We start from the raw sequence: 25484 nt of genomic DNA on the forward strand, positions 1-25484 counted from the left end.
CCACTAATCTCCCGAAATACAACAAAGTGTGTAGGTGTGTAGGCAGGTGCAGTCTACTTTCTCCACTGTAGGTGGTGCTCAACCTTAGTGGCATAGCAGGGGGACTGGAAGTCAAGAGGAACATGCTTCCTCTATGGTTTCCAGGGTCACTGGTGAAGCTATCCAATTGGATGCTGCCATCCCATGTGACACTAGCAGCCATCTTGGGTTAGGCAAGCCTATGTAAGGCCCTATCTCTCAGGTTTAGGGCACATTTATGTGTGGATAGTGTTGGGACAGGTTACCCCTCTTTCAGAGACAGTATTAGTGGTAGGGAAAGGTTCCAGATGAGAAGGGAAAGCATAGGACTCTCAATCTCCTTGGACATCTTATTTGGGTACAAGGCGGCCAGGCCACATTCTACCCCTTCAGACACACACTGTCAGCTCGGCTGATACCCGCTCCGCTACACGCTGTTGGCATTCGTGAGTGTTCTCGTTTGGGCCCTCTCCCACCAGGTTTGTTGTGAACTGCTTTTGCCTTTACTACAATACAAGTTCTACCAATTGCACTTGGACTGTGAGTGAGTTATTGCTGTCACACTGTGTTGCACCCACCCACAAGTGTACACTGCAAAATGTGTCTTCCTGATACATACTAAATGTTTTCAATTACAGTGATTGATTCAGCTGCAGTGAATATTTAGTGAATGTCACCTTCTTTGTTTTACAAATATGTCCCTAAAAATAGTTAAGGTGTAAAATGACTAACATACAAGTTAGTAGTATCAAATTTATTAAGAAAATTTAAAAAAGATCAAGTAACTCTTTTAAAGCAAATGTTTTAGCTAAGTATATACAATCTGGGAATATTTTGATCAGAATTTGGTATATCTCTTTTTAGGGTCAGGAAGGATTTTTTTTTTACTCAATAAGTGAACACTGGCTCCAGTGCCCAAGGAGATTTCCCCTGGAAAAAACAAAGTTTAAGAACAAATAAACTTGATAGACATACACTAACCTAAATCAATAATGTAATACGTTTGGTATTTATGTTTTGCAATTATAAAATCATTTAGTATCTTGGACACTCCCTTACGGAAAAATTCCAGAGCTGTCCTTTTAAATGCAAGCAGACTGGCAACATGGCCTCATTCTTCAAAGTACAGAGAGTATGATCTAAGAACATGCGGCAAACATGTTTTGCTATATATTTCCCATAATCACCCTTTCTACTTTCTTTGGATTTGCACTTTCATGTCATTCCCATGAACACGCTGTGGCTCGAAAACCCGGAGACATTATGCTTGGAGGGATTTTTCCCATTCACAATGGAGTTTACAATTTATTAGAACGTCCTTATGCAGATGAGTTCACCTGCACAGGGTAAGTGCTAAAGAAATTGAAAATGAAATGCAAGGAATTCAATTTTTCTTTTCTTTTTAATACAGAAAATTGTTTACTTGCCCTTTTTTTTTACTTGCCATTAACATGGGTAAAACATAATTATTTACGCTGATGTTATTCAGAAATTGGTTTTAATCCATGATTATTAACAGCTGTAGGAACTGTGACTTGCATACAGGTTTGGATGAGAGTTGTTTGCAAATTTACGATGATGATAAATTTGAAAAGGCTTAATGGATACAGATGGCTAAATGCCAGTCCAAATTTATATGTTAAGTTTTGCAGTTCAGGTTCCAAAAAGACCCCTGAGAGCAAGGGAGCAAAGGATGCTGCAAGGGCTGTTTCTGCCTTATATTTGCTTCTGTAATTCATTAAGCAACCATAAGCTAGCCATAGATGGGCAATTTTTTTAATGTAGCCTGGGCGCAAGGCTAGTGTTGTTCAGACTGTTTGTCTGTCATTAAAGTTTTGCAGAAGTGTGGACTTGTGAGGTATGGGAGATATAGTTCCGGGAGGAATAAGGACCATAGACTGCCTTGTAATAAGACTCTTCTCCCAGGGAGCAATGGCACTCACAGGGCCTGCTGAGAGTGTCTTTATAAAGGGGGGCGGGATCAACGCTCTCTCTCTTGCCTCGAGGACAGTGTGCTGTAAGGAAGGGGAAGAGCTGCTGCGGAGCGCAGACGAGTAGGCTGGAGGCCTGGCAGAGGACACCTGAGTCAGAGCGAGCGGTGTGTGGAAGGATCTTGGTAGTGTGACGGAGCAGAAGGATGCCCTGGGAGCCCATGAGAGTTGCCAGAGAGAGCGGGACCTTGCTAAAGGAAACCAGAGAATGGAGTTCGGGACGGTGGGTGTGAGAAATCCAGTCAAAGTTCTGATATTACGAATAGACTGAGCCAGGGCGGGACTGAAGAGCTGTTTAGCAGAGGGCCCTATTAAACATAACGGTTGCCACAGGACACTGTAGTTCCGCATAGTGCGTGGCAGGCAGAAAAGGCCTTAAGCCCTTCTCACAGTGTTAGGCTTACTGCCTATTGTGAAGTACCGGAATCTATTCTCCTCTTTCATCTGTTTGGATTACAATTGCTAGTTATTACCCGGGGGATTACAATTGATTAATAACCTTTACTGTGGATTACAAATACTTTTTTGGATTGGCTAAGGATCCCTTGCCGGTGAAGACTAGTGAGGCCTCACTCATCCTGGAGACTCTTGCAATTCAGTGTAAAGGGGCCCCCATTAGTATACAGAGTGCACTCTGATAGTTATTTAGTGTAGATATAATATTCTTACTAAACAGTTATTAATGGTAAAGTTATTCTTTAAGTATTGTCAACCTTGAATTGTGGTCACTCTCTTTCTTACATTAAAACACAGTGTATTTACAGCCTTAAAAGGTATCAATCCTCTCATATATATATATATATATATATATATATATATATATATATATATATATATATAAGGATTGTATATTTGATGCTGAGTGCTGAACCCTACTCAATTTATAGGTTAGGGATTCAGGATCTATAGCTTTCTTTTGGTGGTATTTGATCACCTCTGCAGTTTTTTTTTTGTGCTATAAGCAAAAAAAAGACCGACCCTTTTAAAAACAAACAATGTATCTTACTTTCTGCTATAAGTTATATCCAATAAAAAAAAGAAAAAAATCAAATTTCTTCATCAATTTAGGTCAATATGTATTCTGCTACATAATTTTGGTAAAAAAAAAATCCCAATAAGCTTATATTGATGGGTTTGCACAAAAATTATAGCGTCTACAAAACTATAGGATAGTTTTACGGATTTTTTTTTTTACTATTAATGGCAAAGATCAGCAACTTATAGCAGGACCGCAACATTGCGGCGAACAAATTGGACACTAAGTGGCACTTTTTTGGGGACCAGTGACACCAATACAGTGATCAGTGCTACAACTATGCACTGTCACTGTACTAATGACACTGGCAGGGAAGGGGTTAACATCAGGGGCAATCAAAGGGTTAAATGTTTCCCGCCCCAGACTCCGAAGTACAAAATCATGTACCTGTAGGTGATTCTGGCAGAGGAGCCACTGCCCCGCAGTAAATGTACATGGGGCGGTGGGCAAGAGGTTAAAGTGCCTCTAACAATTAAAGGAGAAGTCCAGTCTAACACTAAAATCGCTACATCTATAGACATCCATGATCTAACACTAACCTATCTAACCTTGTAAAGAAGAAATTGCTATACATACCTTTTTTGAAGTTGCCACGGTCCAGTTTTCAGAGGCGGAAGCTCTGCAGAGGACATGGCCGACAATGGCTGTGAAATGAATAGGAAGTGACATCACCCATAGAGTTACTATGGGGCTTCCGTTGTCGGCTGCCACCTCTGCACCTGCCTCCACAGAGAAGCCGGGGCTGACAGCTCAGCGTGGGATTGGACCAGATCGGCTTCAGAAAAGGTATGTATACTGATTTCTTCTTTATAGGGTTAGATACTGTAGGTTAGTGATAGATCGTGGATGTTTATAGATGTAGCGATTTTAGTGTTAGGCTGGACGTCTCCTTTAATGATATAGGGGGGTTAAAATGCACATAAATGTTTCACTGTGACATGCCTACTTTCCAAAAAATGAGTAATTTTGAAGGAGTTCATACTGTCGTGGCATTTTAATTTGATATGTTTTATTCTTAAAAGAAAGAAAAACAATTATTTTTTAAATGTTGAACTTTTTCCATTTATAGAGTAAAAATAAAGCCCTGGTGGATTTAAATATAACCCAAAGAAAGTTCTATATGTCTTGCAAATTGTTTAATAAAATTCATTTGGGTACAGTATTACATGACCAAGTAGTTGTCAAACTATTACAACACAAAAACAAAAAAATGGCCTGGACAAGAATGAGGTGTAATATACTGGTTCTGAAATGGTTAAAGGATGTGGCTCATTTCCAGATTTCAGCCTCTACTACATAGCCTGTCATCTGACCAGGATAGTGGAGTGGCACATTCAATAAGCAGTCAAAGAGTTTCGCTTGAACAAAGCTACACCAAAGGCACATTGAACATAGCCCCTTGGCTCATGCAGAATGACAACACACAATGATTAAACACGCATCCATTAATAGGACCGACTTTACACTGTTTCCATACAGTATGCAAAGCACCTGTCATATCCTCTGAAAAGGATAGGGGCCATCACTCCCATTCTAGCCAACCCAGACTTCCCACCAACCAGGTTTTTAAATCATACTGTAACTTTGTTGCTATGCCACAAGCTAACCATTTATTTTAAAGTGGATCTTTCTGTTTTAGATCATAACTTTCTCACCCAAACACAATTCCCCATGTGGTCTTATTTTCAAATACGGCATTTCATAAATCATCCCAAGGTCAGATTGGCATACAGCAGACCACTCTCACCTTTTAGGCTACTCTGTACTTCTAAGTTGTCACTTAGACGCTTCATTTCAAATATGTATTCTTTTATTCTTGATACTTCGCTGAAAACTCCCTTACAATATGCAGACAAATGGAAAACTGTCTTAGCAATTTCCTTGACAGAACAAGATTGGTAAACAATCTGCACTACTATACATAAAGGCTTTTTGAACGGAACAACACAAATTACATAGTATAATCTCAATGGTATAGGAAATCATCACTCCTTCATAGAATATCTCCACAAATTTCAGACCAATGTTGGGATTGCAATTAAACAGAAAAGAAAGAGATGTACACCGCTCAGGCAGTTGGAACTTCACAGCCAGCCATGGGTGCAGGACCTCGGATCACCACAGCAAACAGGATACAAGAGAAATGTCTGCACACCAAGCGATGGCTCAGGAGGAAAGGCTTTATTGAACAAGGATGCAAGGTACATTTGGCTGTACCTTGCATCCTTGTTCAATAAAGCCTTTCATCGTGAGCCATTGCTTGGTGTGCGGCCATTTCTCTTGAATCAAACAGAAGGGTTGATGCGCCATATTTGTTGGCAGTGTAGCACCTTGCAGCCTTATTGGAATAAAGTACACAACATAACTTCAGAGTAAAGCCCTGTACACACGCACAGATTTTTGGCCGTAAATTGTCGGCCAAAGTCCTATCGGCCGATTGTAGGCTTGTTAGTATGATGTTTTTCCGACAACCAACTGCGACTTTTCGGCCGAAAAAATTCTGGTGTGCATGCTATAAAATTTTTGTTGGCCAACAACAGAACGGCCGATTGTTCCTCAGTCAGTACAGATTTCGGCAGACAAAAATCAGATGAGCAAGACTGGGCATGCTCAGAGAGGAAAAAACACAGGGAAAGTCAACCATCACATGACATCACTTCTGTTGGCCAACAAAAGTCCAGTGCAAGTCTAGAGCACATTTCAACCAACAAACAACACTGGACAAAAGACGGCCGATCGGTCGGCCAACAATCTGTGCGTGTGTACAGGGCTTTACTACCTATATTAATTTCTCCCCATTTCAATATTTTCTTCAATGTTCTACAGAGGGTAGAGGATGCTCCACACAGGAATTCCACACCCTGTAGATTAAAAGGTAACAGGGAGCCAGACCAGAGAATTCAATTTTTATTACTACATCACCCATTGAGTAGGATTTATTTTTCTATTATTAAAAAAACGATGTATGGGAGAGCCATGTCCATAGATTCTTCTGTATGTTGCAAGTGACACCTCCACAAGCATTTCAGACTAATTGTTGTCTAATAGATTGCCTTTTGGGATGCCAAACATACCTTTGTGAGTTCTAAATGCATGAGATCATACTCTTGCCTGACATGTATACAGTGCCCCTAAATGGTTAAAGAAAGGAAATGTGTGCAATTGCAGAAGATGTCATTATATTTGCTATTCCTCTGTTGTGATTTATGCACTTATTTGCCCCCGCAAGTTGGTTTACAAAGGGGAAAGATTTAGAAAAATAAAAGATTGGATTTCACAGCACCACAATTCAATTGGTAAATGACAAATACTGTATATTTTACCTGTTTCTAGACATTTTGCAAAGAAAGCTCATACTAAGACTAATTTACAGTTCATGGAGTTTTTTCATCCTGGCACCCCGCACTTACTCCCAGCATCTAACAAATAATGGGATTGTACTCTCAGATACTGTGTTAATTGATTTGTATGTTTTAGGTAAATTTGAAGTAAAGCAATTAAGCATAAACCTTTGTAGTATAGTAATGTGCTTTACTAAACAATAATTCTGTACATACAAACTGTTTACAATTGTTGGAAAACAATACAAGACTTAGAAGACTTAGTATGTCAGATATAAATACAACACATACACACGCTACTTAACCTTCCTAGTGAATGACACATTAAACGTCACCTAGCTTGGTCTATAGCAGCTTTACTATCTACATAGGCAACCAGGGCTCTTCATTATAAACAATTGCAGAACATTGGGTGTTAGTGTCATCCCCAGATGAAGTTCCTTATTTGGTCCTGTAAAGTCCCCTCTGGCCTTCTTAGTTCTTGTGAGCACTCTGCCTCAGACCTTCCTTGTTGTTAAAGAGCCCTCTAGCACAGATCTTTCTTGGTGTTATGGAGCTTTCCTCCCACTCATGACCAGTGGCGTCACTAGGGTTGGTGTCACCCGGTGTGTAAAAAACATGGTGTCACCCCCCCCTTCACCAACTATAGTCCCCCCTCAGAACAGACCCCCCATCACTAAGTACAGAACCCCTCCCACAGTATAGAACCCCCTACATCAGTATAGACCCCCCCTCAGTACAGACCCCACTCCATCAGTGCAGACCCCCCCTCAGTATAGTACCACCCTTTCATCAGTATAGACTCCCCCTTCCATCAGTAAACACCCTCCTCCATCAGTACAGACCCCCCTCCCTCAGTACAGACCCCTCTCCATTAGTATAGACCCCCCCCCTTACATCAGTAAACACCCTCCTCCATCAGTACAGACCCCCTCCCTCAGTACAGACCCCTCTCCATCAGTATAGACCCCCCTTCCATCAGTAAACACCCTCCTCCATCAGTACAGACCCCTCTCCATCAGTATAGACCCCGCCCTCAGTATATACCCCACTTCGATAAGTATAGACCCTCCTCCATCAGTACAGACCCCCCTCCCTCAGTACAGACCCCTCTCCATCAGTATAGACCCCCCTTCCACCAGTAAACACCTCCTCCATCAGTATAGACCCCTCTCCATCAGTACAGACCCCCCTCCCCTCAGTGCAGACCCCCTTTCATCAATATGGACCCTTCTCCATCAGTACAGACCCCCCTCCCCTCAGTGCAGACCCCATTTCATCAGCATAGACCCCCCCCTCCAGTGCAGACCCACCTCTCCACTTGTGCTAGTAGGGAGATGAGGGCCTGGATATGTGCTTGGGAAGGGGGGCGCTATGAGAGGGTAGAGGGCTTGTGCCCTTTTGGAGGCTTGGATTTCATTCAAATCCATCCCCCATTTCTAGTATAGGACTTTCCTCTCCCCTCTCATAGTGCCCCCCAGTATATGTCATCTTAAACCTTCCCCAATCCCTCCCCCATCTTTTTTTTTAACTTGCCCCCCTTCCTGGTCACTGTCTCCCTGCTCTGTCCATCTACATTACAATTTATATACCTCAGATTATTGCGGAACATTCACAGTGGTGTCCCTCCTCCTGTGTAGATGTAAGCCGCTAGGAGGGGGAGGCGGCTTCAGTCCGTCCTGCTGTGTGAGTCAGAGACAACCCGTTGGTTTCCCCAAGATTTCCAGTTTCCCCAGGCACTCGGCTCTGATTGGATCTCCGCCTCTCGCCTCCCCAGCACACATGGATTCCGCCCTTCCAGCTTCCTCCAGCCTTCTGCACTCCAGCTCCGCCTCCCCAGCACATATGAATTCCCCCCCGGGGAGAGACGCAAATCAGTATAGAGGTGCGGTGCCGCTGCCCACAGAGGCTGTCACCCCTCTGGCGGGTGTCACCCGTGTGCAGTCCGCCCCCCCCCCGCACCCCCCTAGTGACGCCACTGCTCATGACCTCTTTTAAAGTTCTCAGAGCCCTCAAAAATTAGTGTGTTCTTTGTGTTCAGTACATGGCTGTGTTCAAATCCTCCCCCCCCCATTCCCGGCCAATATCACTTTCTGTTTTACTAGTATCCATAAACCAGTCAAGCAAGTTAACTAGCATTTGAACTGAGGAAGCCCATGTTCTGCTATTTAGTAGGTAAAATGTATTATTACATATATTTATGCTATACAAAAAATTACTAAAACAGCCATAGCAACTTGTAAAAAAGTGATAGCAGATGGGGGAAATATTTTATGGTAGAAGTGATATATAGTGATATAAAGGGATCCATACTAGACCCACCTGAAACATTCAGCTGTGAACCAAGGATTCCCAAACGACAGGTGTAACTTTTAAGAGGAACCCCACATAAAGAAAACAAAACAGTGTAGAGACTCCCCCAAATTCCAAACTAGACCTAATTGAGTCTGGTATATATTTGAAAGAGGAACCCTATGCAAAATGCAAGAAAAGAATGGTGCAGGTTCCTCCAAAACCCATGCCAGATTTTTATCCAAGCATGAAGCCTTAATGGCCATGTAGGCAGGTGCAGTCTACATTCTCCATTACAGGTGGCACTCAACCATAGTGGCAATGCAGCTGGGGGAGGAAGTTAAGAGAAACTGGGTTTCTCTATGGTTTCCTAATTCACCTGGAGCAGTGATCCAGCTGGTAGCTTTCTTGGGTCAAGCAAAGTCTTTTTAAGTCCCTAGTCCTGGGTTTTGGCGTGCTTTTTGCAAATGACTAGTGTAGGCACAGGTCACCAATCTGTTATGGGGACATCAGACGAAAGACTAAACCTGGTAGTGCAGCCGGCGGACTGTGCAGGCCACACAGAAGCTGGAATATATCATCGCTGTTCACTATCTACCTAAATGTAAGGTACTACATTGTTTTTCTACAATAAATGATATAAATTACTACACTATACGGCGTTCCTTGCTTTGTCTTATCCATGACTGGAGCTGCAAGGACATTGATCCACCTGGAATTTACCCCAAGATTGCCAGAAACCTTCACTTTATGCTGTTGCCTTACAGCAGTAAGGTAAGGGTGTAGTACACCCAGAAGGGTGATCTAACCCTCTGCTTTTATCACTTGGTATTGGAGTTCACCTATTATTTGGCACATTATCCACAAAGTGTTTATCATCACTCACGCTTGTGACACATTTTATATTGCTGGACTTTATTCAAGATTGATTTCACTATATATATTTATTTATTTATCTTATATGTATTTACTATCATGCACTGGTAACTCATATCACTTTAATGCACTACGGTCTTATGCTCATTAGTTACCATTGTTTGGAGTCACATATATTTATCCAGGATTTGTTCAACTGTTGAATATTGTTTATTTAGGTCAAATTGCATTTTTTCTTTACTAGCAATATTTTGGAAGTCACATTCACAGTCATGAACCACTACCCTGAAGTGAGGAAGTTTTGGCCCCCATCTCCTCTATTGGATATGCAGACTGCCCTCAAATAACTAGATATCCATGAAGCAAGATATTTCCATATTCCAGCAAGAGTTGGCTCACTTCTCTAAAGACAAGAATCCACTATGGATGACCCAAATAAAGGCTGGAAGTGCTGGTGGTGTGGCGGCTTAGGGAATGTAGAAAAAGTCCAAAAATTTAGCCCGCACTCAAGGTAGTAAGATGAAAGCAAATGAACTCCTTTATTCCTCATAAATTAAGCAAACAGACAGTGCACAAACAGACGTGTCGGGTTGACGCGTTTCACGATGCTGTAGATCGCTTACTCATAACCACACACAATGAGATTGTGGGAGCTGGCAAACATTTGTAGATAAACAAGCAGGTGGTAACAAGGAAGTGTGATCACACACATCTTGAATTATATCATGTTGGCCAAGCAATGGACAAGCAAGAAAGATTTATATAATATGTGTGAAATAGTATTCTAAATGTGTGAAAAATTATATGTATAAATACGAAAAAATATAATAATAATAATAGGTGTAAATATGAAAATGTACATACGAACATTGTATGTTCTAAAGAATGTATATATGTATGTGTACATAAATATAACATATATAGCATATGTGCGTGAAAAAGCTTTGTGGATATGCTATTGAAAGATATGTGACAAAAATCAATTTGTAAATAAATATGCAATCCCAAAATTGATTGATATTACTACACAACAAGGATAGATGCGAACATCAATATAATTTGTTGTATATATTTAACATTGATGTGTATATGAAAAACCACCAAAGATGGGAAACCAGAGGACAGGAAGTTTAATCATAGAGCCTGTAAAACCATTTTGTAAAAAAGTTCGTCTAAAATCAAGCTAATCTCATATATATAAAAATGATGCTGATGCCGACAATGAATATAGTTCAAATCACCAATCATAGATAAAAAAATATTTATAGTTATATATAAGGTGACATGAATATTGTCATGATGGATAAAAAATAACCAAGTAAATATATGTGGATATATATAGTAAATAAATAAACATATATTGATTTAGAGAAACCAACATAATATATAATTACCATAAACATCAAAAATAGCATCATTGAGAGACTAGTACCAAAAAGAGGAAGAAAGCCCCCCCCCCCCATATATCAAAAAATTGACACTCAGACCAGCATAATAACCCTAATATATACCAATTGATAGATAATCATCAGTAACTGATGATAAAGTGACTTAGTGTAAAGATACATAAAAATATATATATATATATATATATATATATATATATATATATATAAAAAACAGTTGATGTCTGTGATAGACACAACCAATATACAAATATTTGTTTGGATATCGCACCGATGTATATCTGTCCGGAAATGCGAAAAATCACAGAACCATTGACTGAAGGGAAGAAAAACACACCAGAAAGGGAAACAGAGAGATCCAATTAGAGCAAAAGGAAGAAAACAAAGAAAACGAAACCTGACCATGTAGAGAAAAGTGGAAAAATGGACTTGGCCCCATGAGGAGTGCTCGGATCTCCCAAAATGTATATAGATACAATGTGGAATACAAGAATATATAAATTAGTGGAAGGCATCACCAGGGTGAAGATACAAATAGAAGACCAGATGGTAGAATGGATGCAGGGAGCAACAATGATAGAAATAAAATGCTTTTCTCTGTCCAGGTCCCTGTTACAAATGTTTCCCTCACTTACGGTGTGGTAGAACTCATTAAAGAGAATCTGTCACTTGCATAGTGCTTTCACATAGTGGGCTTCTCAGTTCCCCTATGTAATAGCAATGAAATTGAGTAAAAAAAATATATATCTATATTAGTGATCGACCTATATCGTTTTTTTTAATGCCGATACTGATATTTTGGTCATCAGATATCGGCCGATATTTTCGGACTTGTAAAAAAAAATTTTCTTTAATTTTTTACAGGTACTCCTGGTGGAGAGATCTGGCGGTCTAAAAGACCCCAAACTCCTCCTCTGCACTGAAAAGCATTCAAAATGCCAAGTTTGGCTGTTTTGAATGCTGTCAGTTTTTTTAATTTGGCGCCGAGTACCCGGAAGTGATGTCATGGTCCGGGTTTTTTACATGGAGACCCGATCAGAGCCAAATGCGGCTTTGATCGGGTCTTCGGTGGCCGTGGAAGTAGGATTCACGGGTCTCCCGGTGGGACGGGATACCCGGGCGAGCCGCGGAAGGCGGCGGGAAGGGGGGTGTCCCCTCCTGCTCCCTGTAATGACAGCCCAGCAGCTTCTTAGCCGCATCGTCGGCTATGGACGCCGGTACCGGGGTAATGTCTCTAGCTGCAGGCATCACCCTGGTACATGCACTTTCGCTAAATATGGGCAATATCGGTAACCTCAGGGGTAGAGATGGCCTTGTGGTTCGCCCAGCGGTCGGTTCACGGCGAACTTTGCTCGTTCGCCGTCCGCCAATCATGCGAACATATGGCGATGTTCGCGGCCGCCATATTCTTTTACATTGTGAAGAACTTTGACCCATGACACATCCATCAGGTGGTACAGGACAGCCAATTGAGAGTGTTATATAACAATATACTTTCATAATAGTGTATTTGGGTACTGCAGAAATTTTGCCTCTTTCGCTGCGTTAACTCTGCTACACACAGTGACAAAAGTTACTAGAAAATATTTTTCATAACAGGTGCGATAAAACAGTAGCCCCCCAAAATGACAGATTAAAGCGGGTGTTATATAACAATATACTTTCATAATAGTGTATTTGGGTACTGCAGAAATGTTGCCTCTTTTGCTGCGATAACTCTGCTACACACAGTGACAAAAGTTACTAGAAAATATTTTTCATAACTGGCGCGATAAACCAGTGGCCCCCCAAAATGACAGATTGAAGCGGGGTGTTATATAACAATATACTTTCATAATAGTGTATTTGGGTACTGCAGAAATTTTGCCTTTTTCGCTGCATTAACTCTGCTACACACAATGACAAAAGTTACTAGAAAATATTTTTCATAACTGGTGTGATAAACCAGTGGCCCCCCAAAACGACAGATTGAAGCGGGTGTTATACAACAATATACTTTCATAATAGTGTATTTGGGTACTGCAGAAATTTTGCCTCTTTCGCTGCGTTAAAGTGGAGTTCCACCCTTTTTTACAAGTTATGTATGTAATCCCCTTTAAATATGCTTTTGGCAATGTAAACTATTTTTTTTAAGGAAATACCTTTTATCTTCTGTATTCATCTGTACTTCCAGGTCCTGCTGCTTTCGGCGATTACGTCACTCGGCGATTCGCAAGGGCTCCTGGGACATGTATCCCAGCAGCACTTGCAATTCGCCTAGTGACAAAATCTCGTGTTATTTCCAGTTCACAGGGATGTATTTCATTCAGTCCGCGCTCCCCCCCCCCGCCTCCTCTCAGTGACTGAAAGCATTACATCCCATAGAGCTCACTGAGAGGAGGCTGGGCGGAGGCGGGGCAGTTTGTTGGATGCATTATCCGACGATAGACAGAGGGGACAGAATCTAATTTCAGATTCTGCCTCGCTCTCAGCACTATCTTTACTATCGCTGTACGGCTTATTCTTATGTGTGATTCATAGTGAGAAATGGCGGGAATATTATCTGATTACAGAACAGTCACACAGCTCTTATTGGGCACATTAAAGCAGTAAAGGGGCACTCTTACCGCACGAGGACACGGATGTAAAAGAGAACTCTTATGGGGACACGGATGTAAAAGAGAACTCTCATGGGGACACGGATGTAATATATAAATAATAAAGGGGAACTCTGACTGGAACATTAAAGGGGAACTCTGACTGGAATATTAAAGGGTAACTCTGGCCGGAATAAATAAAAGGGAACTCTGACTGGAATATTAAAGGGGAACTCTGTCTGGAACATTAAGAGCCGACTCACATTTGTGCGGCTTGCGAGATCGATGTAATTCGGAGTGCACTGCTCCTTCATTACATGCGATCTCCTGTGCGGACACGAGTTCAGCCATACACTTTGTATGGCTGAATTCGCAGTGCATCCGCAGCAAACTCGCACATGAGGCATTTTTTGAGCCGCCTCAGAATCGGATCGCACAGTGGTTCACACTTGTGCGATCCGATTCTGTGCGAACTGTCAGATCGCACTGCGATATGCGATCAAGCTGGGGGTGTCGTTAACATTTAAATGACACCCCCTGCGTATCGCATATGGCAGTGTGAACTGCCAGATGTGCGGATGCGATGCGGGATCACGCTGCATATTCGCAGCGTTCCCGCATCGCACAAATGTGAACCGAGCCTAAAGGGGAACTCTGACTGGAACATTAAAGGGGAACTCTGACTGGAATAATAAAGGGAAACTCTGACTGGAATATTGAAGGGGAACTCTGACTGGAACATTAAAGGGGAACACTGACTGGAATAATAAAGGGGAACACTGACTGGAATAATAACGGGGAACTCTGACTGGAATATTAAAGGGGAACTCTGACTGGAACATTAAAGGGGAACTCTGACTGGAATATTAAAGGGGAACTCTGGCCGGAAAAAAGGGGAACTCTGACTGGAATATTAAAGGGGAACTCTGGCCAGAAAAAATAAAGGGGAACTCTGACTGGAATAATAAAGGGGAACTGTGAGCTGGACACTGATGTAAAGGGGTACTCTGACGGGGACACTGATGTAAAGGGGCACTCTGACAGGGCACTGATGTATAGGAGCACTCTGACGGGGACATTGATGTAAAGGGGCACTCTGACAGGGACACTGATGTATAGGGGCACTCTGACGGGGACACTGATGTAAAGGGGCACTCTGACAGGGACACTGATGTAAAGGAGGACTCTGACGGGGACACATCTGTGTCCCCATCAGAGTGCTCCTCTAGTGTGTTCCTGTCAGAGTCCTCCTTTACATCCACGTCCCCATCAGAGTCCTCCTTTACATCTAGTGTGTCCCTATCAGAGTGCTCCTTTACATCTAGTGTGTCCCTATCAGAGTCCTATTTTACATCCAGTGTCCCCATCAGAGTGCCCCTTTACATCCAGTGTCCCCGCCAGAGTCCTCCTTTACATCCATGTCCCCATCAGAGTGCTCCTTTACATCTAGTGTGTCCCTATCAGAGTCCTCTTTTACATCTGTGTCCCCGTCAGAGTTTCCCTTTACATCCAGTGTCCCCGCCAGAGTCCTCCTTTACATCCAGTGTCCCAGTCAGAGTGCCCCATCATGTGTCCCGGTCAGAGTTCCCCTTTATTATTCCAGTCAGAGTTCCCCTTTAATATTCCGGTCAGAGTTCCCCCTTAATGTTCCAGTCAGAGTTCCCCTTTATTATTCTGGTTAGACTTCCCCTTTAATATCCCAGTCAGAGTTCCCCTTTAATTTTCCAGTCAGAGTTCCCCTTTAATATTCCGGTCAGAGTTCCCCTTTAATGTTCCAGTCAGAGTTCACCTTTATTATTTATATATTACATCCATATCCTCATGAGAGTCCTCCTTTACATCCTTGTCTCCATCAGAGTGCTCCTTTATATCCAGTGTGACCCCATCAGAGTCTTCCTTTACATCAGTGTCCCTGTCAGAGTGCCCCTTTACATCCAGTGTGCCCCTGTCAGAGTGCCCCTTTACATCCAGTGTGTCCCCGTCAGAGTGCCCCTTTACATCAGTGTCCCTGTCAGAGTGCCCCTTTACATACAGTGTGTCCCCATCAGAGTGCCCCTTTACATCAGTGTCCCTGTCAGAGTGCCCTTTAACATCCAGTGTGTCCCCGTCAGAGTGCCCCTTTACATCCAGTGTGTCCCCATCAGAGTCCTCCTTTACATCAGTGTCCCTGTCAGAGTGCCCCTTTACATCCAGTGTGTCCCCGTCAGAGTCCTCCTTTACATCCAGTGTGTCCCCGTCAGAGTGCCCCTTTACATCCAGTGTGTCCCCGTCAAAATCCTCCTTTACATCTATGTCCCCATCAGAGTGCTTCTTTACATGCAGTGTGCCCTATCAGAGTGCCCCTTTACATCCAGTGTCCCCATCAGAGTGCCCCTTTACATCCAGTATCCCCACCAGAGTGCTCCTTTACATCCATATGCCCATCAGAGTGCTCCTTTACATCTAGTGTGTCCCTATCAGAGTCCTCCTTTGCATCTTTGTCCACGTCAGAGTCCTCCTTTACATCCAGTGTCCCAGTCAGAGTGCCCCTTTATGTGTCCCGGTCAGAGTTCCCCTTTATTATTCCAGTCAGAGTTCCCCTTTATTTTTTCCGGTCAGAGTTCCCCTTTAATATTCTGGTCAGAGTTCCCCTTTAATATTCCAGCCAGAGTTTAACCACCTCCCTACCGGCCCATAGTACATATACGTCCTGAGTTTAAAGCTAAATACCGGTGTTATGGCAGCAGATAGCTGCCATAACCCTGGTATTTTTTTAAACTGCAGGCGATTGGCTTTCCGATAAGGGTGGTCCCAGCGGCGGATTCGCCACGAGATCACCCTCCGGGATGGCGGAAGGGGTGACCCCCCCTCCCGCCGCGTCCCGGTTCTTTTCCCCGCTTACCGGACCCGCCGGCAGCGGGGAAAACGATCGGGTCCCAGATCCTCACAAACAGGATGTCGAGTGAGGGCAAGCTTGCCCTCACTCGACTCTATTGTCTTGGAGGACCGGAGCGACGGCAAACGTCGTTGCCGAGCAACCGACTTAAAGGTCCCTTTTTTTTTTTTTTTTTTTGTCATTTTTTTTTTTTTTTTCCTTTCTAACTTTATTAGTGTACTTGTGAGATCTGAGGACTTTTTGACCCCAGATCTCACAAAAAAGAGGTCCTGTCGTGCCTATTTCTATTACAAGGAATGTTTACATTCCTTGTATTAGAAATAAAAATGATCAATTTTTTTTTTTTTTGAAAAAATGGTGTAAAAACTAAAAAATAATAAATAAAATAAATAGTAAAAAAAAAAAAAAAAAATTAAAGCGTCCTGTCCCCGTTAGCTCGCGCGCAGAAGCAAACGCACATGGAAACCCCGCCCACATATGTAAACGGTTTTCAAACCACACATGTGAGGTATCGCCGTGATCGTTAGAGCGAGAGCAATAATTTGAGCCCTAGACCTCCTCTGTAACTCTAAGATGGCAACCTGTAGAAATTTTTAAAATGTCGCCTATGGGGATTTTTAAGTACCAAAGTTCGTCGCCATTCCGTGAGCGTGCGCAATTTTGAAGCATGACATGTTGGGTATCTATTTACTCGGCATAACATTATCTTTCACATTATGGAAAAAAATTGGGCTAACTTTACTGGATTCTTATTTTTTAATTCAAAAAAGTGTTTTTTTTCCAAAAAAAATTGCGTTTGGAAGACCGCTGCGCAAATACGGTGTGATAAAAAATATTACAATAATCTCCATTTTATTCTCTAGGGTCTCTGTTAAAAAAAATATATAATGTTTGGGGGTTCTAAGTAGTTTTCTAACAAAAACAACTGATTTTAGCTTATAAACACCAAATGTCAAAAATAGGCCTAGTAGGCAAGTGGTTAATGTTCCAGTCAGAGTTCCCCTTTATTATTTATATATTACATCCCTGTCCCCATGAGAGTTCTCTTTTAGCCCCGGTTCACACTTGTGCGTGTGCGGGGTTTGCATGTAATATCGGAGCGCACTGCTCCGACATTACATGCGATCGGCTGTGCGGTGCGAGTTTAGCCATACAGTTTGTATGGCTAAATTTGCACCGCAGCCGCACCAAACACGCACAGGACCCTTTTTTCTAGCCGCATCAGGATCGGATCTCACAGCGGTTCACACTTGTGCGATCCGATCCTGTGCGAGCTGCACGATCGCGCTGCGATATTCGATCAAACTGGGGGTGTCGTTAAGATTACATTGACACCCCCAGCGTATCGCATATGGCAGTGTGAACTGCCGGGGGTGCGTGTGCGATGCGGGAACAGGCTGCGAATTCGCAGCCTTCCCGCATCGCATATATGTGAACCGAGCCTTACATCCGTGTCCCCGTGCGGTGAGAGTGCCCCTTTAATGTGACTGCTCTGTAATCAGATAATATTCCCGCTATTTCTCATTATGAATCTCACATAAGAATAATCCGTTCCGTCCCGCACATGCATTATTCGACAGGACACCAGTCTGGAAATAATGCAAAATTTCGTCATTAGGCAATTCGCAGACGCCGCTATCCCAGGAGCCCTTGAGAATTGCCGAGTGACGTAATCACCTATAGGCGGCCGGACCTGGAAGTGCGGATGAATAAAGAAGAAAAACGGTATTTCCTTACAAAAAAATAGTTTACATTGTGTGTCTATGTCTGACTCTCTCTCTCTCTCTCTCTCTCTCTCTCTCTGTCTCCTGCACTTGTGTCTTCCGGGAGGCGGGGAAGGGATATAGAGGGCGGAAACTTCCTCCTCAGCTGACGTCTTTATAGCAACCTGTGCTATTCCTAAAGCATAGTACTGCCCATGTGCGGGATTGCCTGCTGCATTCTGGGTATCCGGAATGAACAGCAATCAGGAAGAAGGACACTAAGTTTTACACTGCAGCTTCAGATGCCCTTAGTAAAGATGGCCACGCACAGGCAGTGATTTTAAAAGAAAGATTTGCACTAAACAAATACACTGTTCAACTCATAAATATGCAAATAGCGGTTTTGTCAAGCGAGATGTATTAATATTAATGGGCTATTTTTGTTTAAAAAATGATTCTGAGGGAGGAACTTCGCTTTAACTCTGCTACACACAGTGACAAAAGTTACTGGGAAATTTCTTTAATAACTGGTGTGATATACCAGTGGCCCCCCAAAATATCAGATTGAAGCGGGGTGTAAAATACCTTCTTTCACATATACTGCGCTTCTCTAGAGACTTCTGTCACAGGGTCGTTTTAAAAATGACAGGCAGAGGAAGAGGCAGGCCCTTCCGCAGGGGTAGTAGAGCTAGGGCAGAAGCACCAGGCCAGAGCCAAAGTGGGAAGCTGCAGAAGGTGCGTTTGATTACATCAAAGGATGCACCAGACTTGTTTGAGTGGCTCACTCAGCCTTCCTCTTCTGCACCCTCCTCATCCTCCCTATCTGCACCCTCTTCACTATCTGCTGTGTGCACCCCCAAAGACACCACCACCATATACCCTCCGCTTGAGTCACAGGAATTTTTTTACGATCCATCACAAGACATTTATGATGCGCAGCCATTCTTGGCATCGGATCAGGAAGAGGAGGTAGCAACATCCGCCACTCAGCACTCCGACGACAGTTCCCAGATCAGCTGAAGGAGGTTGGTCCCAGCTGTTGCTGCCTACTCCGAGATCTCTAATGTTAGTGGTGGGGAAGGTGATGTCGATGATGCAGAGGCAAGATTTCTGCAGTACCCAAATACACTATTATGAAAGTATATTGTTATATAACACCCCCGCTTCAATCTGTCGTTTTGGAGGGCCACTGGTCTATCACACCAGTTATAATACTTTTTTCTAATTGCGTTTGTCATTCTTTGTAGTTGTAGTATCGCTGCAGAACCGCTCACCAGTCACAATGCTGCACAATACAAATCCACTATAATATGCTATAAAAACCCAAGCTCCCCAGAACCTGTCCTGCCGCAGAGTTCGCACAGGTAGTCGTTAATAGAGATGTATAGAACTGTTCGCCGGCGAACAGTTCCCGGCGAACTTCGCATGTTCGCGTTCGCCGCTGCGGGCGAACATATGCAATGTTCGGTCCGCCCCCATAATACATCATTGAGGCAAACTTTGACCCTGAACCTCACAGTCAGCAGACACATTTCCAGCCAATCAGCATACCTCCCTCCCACACCCTCCCACCTCCTATAAATAAGCAAGGGCAGCATCCATCTTAGATCATTCTGAAGCAGTGTGTGTAGTGAGAGTAGGGAGAGAGCTGCTGCTGCTGCTGCTGCTGCTGTTAAGCTAGGGACAGTTAGTCAGTGTTCCTGGTCTTGCAGTGTTCTTGGTCCACTACTGCTGTAAGGACAGCACCCCAAAAAGCCCTTCTAAGGGCTGGTATTTGTGTAATTTTTTTTATATATATATATATATATATATATATATATATATCTAGCGTCCCCAAAAGCCCTTTAAAGGGCTGGTAATTGAGTTGTTTCTTCTTATATATATATATATATATATATATCTATCTATCTAGTGTCCCCAAAAGCCCTTTTAAGGGCTGGTAATTGAGGTTTTTTTTTTTTTATTTATATATATACATATATATATATATTTAGCGTCCCCAAAAGCCCTTTTAAGGGCTGGTAACTGGTAATAGAGTTTTTCCTATATATATATATATATATATATATATATATATATATATATATATATATATATCTATTGTACACTGCAGTTGCCTGCCCGCTGTGTGTGAGAGGCCACAGACCTACCACAGACTGTACTGTGTGCACACCACACTCATTTCGGGTGGCACAGGCACAGTACCTGGCATTTTAAAAAATATTTTTTTTTTCCTCTGTCATAATTGCAGTGAGTGCTGTGTCAGGTCCACAGAGTGCACTGTACCCACTGCAGTGCACTGCCCACCACTGATATATATACGGTGGCACAGCATCTTGTTGCAATAAATTGAAAAAAAAAAATATTTTTTATTATTGCAGTTGCCTGGGCTGCCAGTGACTGTCAGGTCCACAGAGTGTACTGTGCCCACTGCAGTGCCACTGTGTGCCCACCCACCACTAATATATAAGGTGGCACAGCAGCTTGCAAAGTAAAAAAAATATATATTTTTTTTAAATTGCAGTTGCCTGGGTGCCAGTGACTGCTGTCAGGTCCACAGAGAGTGTACTGTGCCACTGCCCACCCACCACTGATATATAAGGTGGCACAGCAGCTTGCAAAGTAAAAAAAAATATATATTTTTTTAAATTGCAGTTGCCTGGGTGCCAGTGACTGCTGTCAGGTCCACAGAGAGTGTACTGTGCCACTGCCCACCCACCACTGATATATAAGGTGGCACAGCAGCTTGCAAAGTAAAAAAATATATATATATTTTTAAATTGCAGTTGCCTGGGTGCCAGTGACTGCTGTCAGGTCCACAGAGAGTGTACTGTGCCACTGCCCACCCACCACTGATATATAAGGTGGCACAGCAGCTTGCAAAGTAAAAAAATATATATATATTTTTTAAATTGCAGTTGCCTGGGTGCCAGTGACTGCTGTCAGGTCCACAGAGAGTGTACTGTGCCACTGCCCACCCACAACTGATATATATGCCTGCAAGAGAAAAAGCCAGCCGCAGAGAAGCCGTATTCCTGAAAATATAAGAAAAATGCTGTTTTTTAGGGGTTCTGGACATGCTACAGAGCTGAAACTTGACAGGTACACTTTTTAGACCCCCCAGACACTAAATACAAAACATGACATGCCTGCCTAAAAAAATGCCCGCTAAATGCCTGCAAGAGAAAAAGCAAGCCGCAGAGAAGCCGTATTCCTGAAAATATAAGAAAAATGCTGTTTTTTAGGGGTTCTGGACATGCTACAGAGCTGAAACTTGACAGGTACACTTTTTAGACGCCCCAGACACTAAATACAAAAAATGACATGCCTGCCTAAAAAAATGCCCGCTAAATGCCTGCAAGAGAAAAAGCCAGCCGCAGAGAAGCCGTATTCCTGAAAATATAAGAAAAATGCTGTTTTTTAGGGGTTATGGACATGCTACAGAGCTGAAACTTGACAGGTACACTTTTTAGACCCCCCAGACACTAAATACAAAAAATGACATGCCTGCCTAGAAAAATGCCCGCTAAATGCCTGCAAGAGTAAAAGCCAGCCGCAGAGAAGCCGTATTCCTGAAAATATAAGAAAAATGCTGTTTTTTAGGGGTTCTGGACATGCTACAGAGCTGAAACTTGACAGGTACACTTTTTAGACCCCCCAGACACTGAATACAAAAAATGACATGCCTGCCTAAAAAAATGCCCGCTAAATGCCTGCAAGAAAAAAAGCCAGCCGCAGAGAAGCCATATTCCTGAAAATATAAGAAAAATGCTGTTTTTAGGGGTTCTGAACATGCTACAGAGCTGAAACTTGACAGGTACACTTTTTAGACCCCCCAGACACTAAATACAAAAAATGACATGCCTGCCTAAAAAAATGCCCGCTAAATGCCTGCAAGAGAAAAAGCCAGCCGCAGAGAAGCCGTATTCCTGAAAATATAAGAAAAATGCTGTTTTTTAGGGGTTTTGGACATGCTACAGAGCTGAAACTTGACAGGTACACTTTTTAGACCCCCCAGACACTAAATACAAAAAATGACATGCCTGCCTAAAAAAATGCCCGCTAAATGCCTGCAAGAGAAAAAGCCAGCCGCAGAGAAGCCGTATTCCTGAAAATATAAGAAAAATGCTGTTTTTTAGGGGTTCTGGACATGCTACAGAGCTGAAACTTGACAGGTACACTTTTTAGACCCCCCAGACACTGAATACAAAAAATGACATGCCTGCCTAAAAAAATGCCCGCTAAATGCCTGCAAGAATAAAAGCCAGCCGCAGAGAAGCAGTATTCCTGAAAATATAAGAAAAATGCTGTTTTTTAGGGGTTCTGGACATGCTACAGAGCTAAAACTTGACAGGTACACTTTTTAGACCCCCCAGACACTAAATACAAAAAATGACATGCCTGCCTAAAAAAATGCCCGCTAAATGCCTGCAAGAGGAAAAGCAAGCCGCAGAGAAGCCGTATTCCTGAAAATATAAGAAAAATGCTGTTTTTTAGGGGTTCTGGACATGCTACAGAGCTGAAACTTGACAGGTACACTTTTTAGACCCCCCAGACACTAAATACAAAAAATGACATGCCTGCCTAAAAAAAATGCCCGCTAAATGCCTGCAAGAGAAAAAGCCAGCCGCAGAGAAGCCGTATTCCTGAAAATATAAGAAAAATGCTGTTTTTTAGGGGTTCTGGACATGCTACAGAGCTGAAACTTGACAGGTACACTTTTTAGACCCCCCAGACACTAAATACAAAAAATGACATGCCTGCCTAAAAAAATGCCCGCTAAATGCCTGCAAGAGAAAAAGCCAGCCGCAGAGAAGCCGTATTCCTGAAAATATAAGAAAAATGCTGTTTTTTAGGGGTTCTGGACATGCTACAGAGCTGAAACTTGACAGGTACACTTTTTAGACCCCCCAGACACTAAATACAAAAAATGACATGCCTGCCTAAAAAAATGCCCGCTAAATGCCTGCAAGAGTAAAAGCCAACCGCAGAGAAGCCGTATTCCTGAAAATATAAGAAAAATGCTGTTTTTTAGGGGTTCTGGACATGCTACAGAGCTGAAACTTGACAGGTACACTTTTTAGACCCCCCAGATGCTAAATCCAAAGAAATTTTTTATTTTTATTTTTTTTAAATTTTTCCAATAATTGGCTCTCTATCAAAAAATTATAATTTTTAAGAACTTTTTTTGCGTGATCCCTCTCCGGCATGCCACAGTCCAGGTGTTAGTCCCCTTGAAACAACTTTTCCATCACTATTGTGGCCAGAAAGAGTCCCTGTGTGTTTTAAAATTCGCCTGCCTATTGAAGTCTATGGCGGTTCGCCCGGTTCGCCGGTTCGCGAACATTTGCCGATGTTCGCGTTCGCCGTTCGCGAACGGCGAATTTTAGGTTCGCGACATCACTAGTCGTTAACTGCACATTTCTGCTGGAGCAGCCTATCAAGCATATACAAGGTTGAGTTCCATCGCATCGGGCAGTCACAAATAAGACGTCTGATGGGCAGGTTGTGTCGCCGCTGAATGTCAGCAAGGCGAGCCATGGTTGTGTAAGATCTTCTGAAATGGGCCAAGATTTTCCTGGCCTGCCGTAAGACGTCCTGGACCCCAGGGTATTTGACAACGAATCGCTGCACGACCAAGTTCAGGACGTGTGCCATGCATGGCATTTGTGTAATTTTTCCCTGTTTTAGCGCGCTCAGCAGATTGGCACCATTGTCGCACACCACTTTACCATACCAACTGTCAAATTGAGTGGTGTTAGCCACTGATCTGCCTGTGAATGCAAAGCTGAAAGGAGTGCGGATGAATAAAGAAGAAAAACGGTATTTCCTTACAAAAAAATAGTTTACATTGTGTGTCTATGTCTGACTCTTTCTCTCTCTCTCTCTCTCTCTCTCTCTCTCTCTGTCTCCTGCACTTGTGTCTTCCGGGAGGCGGGGAAGGGATATAGAGGGCGGCAACTTCCTCCTTAGCTGACGTCTTTATAGCAACCTGTGCTATTCCTAAAGCATAGTACTGCCCATGTGCGGGATTGCCTGCTGCATTCTGGGTATCCGGAATGAACAGCAATCAGGAAGAAGGACACTAAGTTTTACACTGCAGCTTCAGATGCCCTTAGTAAAGATGGCCACGCACAGGCAGTGATTTTAAAAGAAAGATTTGCACTAAACAAATACACTGTTCAACTCATAAATATGCAAATAGCGGTTTTGTCAAGCGAGATGTATTAATATTAATGGGCTATTTTTGTTTAAAAAATGATTCTGAGGGTGGAACTTCGCTTTAACTCTGCTACACACAGTGACAAAAGTTACTGGGAAATTTCTTTAATAACTGGTGTGATATACCAGTGGCCCCCCAAAATATCAGATTGAAGCGGGGTGTAAAATACCTTCTTTCACATATACTGCGCTTCTCTAGAGACTTTTGTCACAGGGTCGTTTTAAAAATGACAGGCAGAGGAAGAGGCAGGCCCTTCCGCAGGGGTAGTAGGGCTAGGGCAGGAGCACCAGGCCGGAGCCAAAGTGGGAAGCTGCAGAAGGTGCGTTTGATTACATCAAAGGATGCACCAGACTTGTTTGAGTGGCTCACTCAGCCTTCCTCTTCTGCACCCTCCTCATCCTCCCTATCTGCACCCTCTTCACTATCTGCTGTGTGCACCCCCAAAGACACCACCACCATATACCCTCCGCTTGAGTCACAGGAATTTTTTTACGATCCATCACAAGACATTTATGATGCGCAGCCATTCTTGGCATCGGATCAGGAAGAGGAGGTAGCAACATCCGCCACTCAGCACTCCGACGACAGTTCCCAGATCAGCTGAAGGAGGTTGGTCCCAGCTGTTGCTGCCTACTCCGAGATCTCTAATGTTAGTGGTGGGGAAGGTGATGTCGATGATGCAGAGGCAAGATTTCTGCAGTACCCAAATACACTATTATGAAAGTATATTGTTATATAACACCCCCGCTTCAATCTGTCGTTTTGGAGGGCCACTGGTCTATCACACCAGTTATAATACTTTTTTCTAATTGCGTTTGTCATTCTTTGTAGTTGTAGTATCGCTGCAGAACCGCTCACCAGTCACAATGCTGCACAATACAAATCCACTATAATATGCTATAAAAACCCAAGCTCCCCAGAACCTGTCCTGCCGCAGAGTTCGCACAGGTAGTCGTTAACTGCACATTTCTGCTGGAGCAGCCTATCAAGCATATACAAGGTTGAGTTCCATCGCATCGGGCAGTCACAAATAAGACGTCTGATGGGCAGGTTGTGTCGCCGCTGAATGTCAGCAAGGCGAGCCATGGTTGTGTAAGATCTTCTGAAATGGGCCTAGATTTTCCTGGCCTGCCGCAAGACGTCCTGG

General features: G+C 43.0%; 1 protein-coding gene across 1 annotated transcript in view; it reads left to right on the forward strand.

Moving 5' to 3' along the window:
- Nucleotides 1-1156: 1156 nt before the first annotated feature.
- The window catches only part of LOC309551875 (G-protein coupled receptor family C group 6 member A-like), a 69659-nt gene continuing 45331 nt past the window's right edge, over nucleotides 1157-25484 (forward strand). Inside the window, exon 1 of the mRNA XM_082252589.1 lies at nucleotides 1157-1364. Coding sequence (XP_082108715.1) covers nucleotides 1177-1364 — 188 coding nt within the window. The 5' untranslated portion in view covers nucleotides 1157-1176. The remainder of the gene's footprint in view (nucleotides 1365-25484) is intronic.

The sequence above is a fragment of the Pelophylax lessonae genome (assembly GCF_965119305.1).
Source record: "Pelophylax lessonae genome assembly, chromosome: 3".
Taxonomy (NCBI): Eukaryota; Metazoa; Chordata; class Amphibia; order Anura; family Ranidae; genus Pelophylax; species Pelophylax lessonae.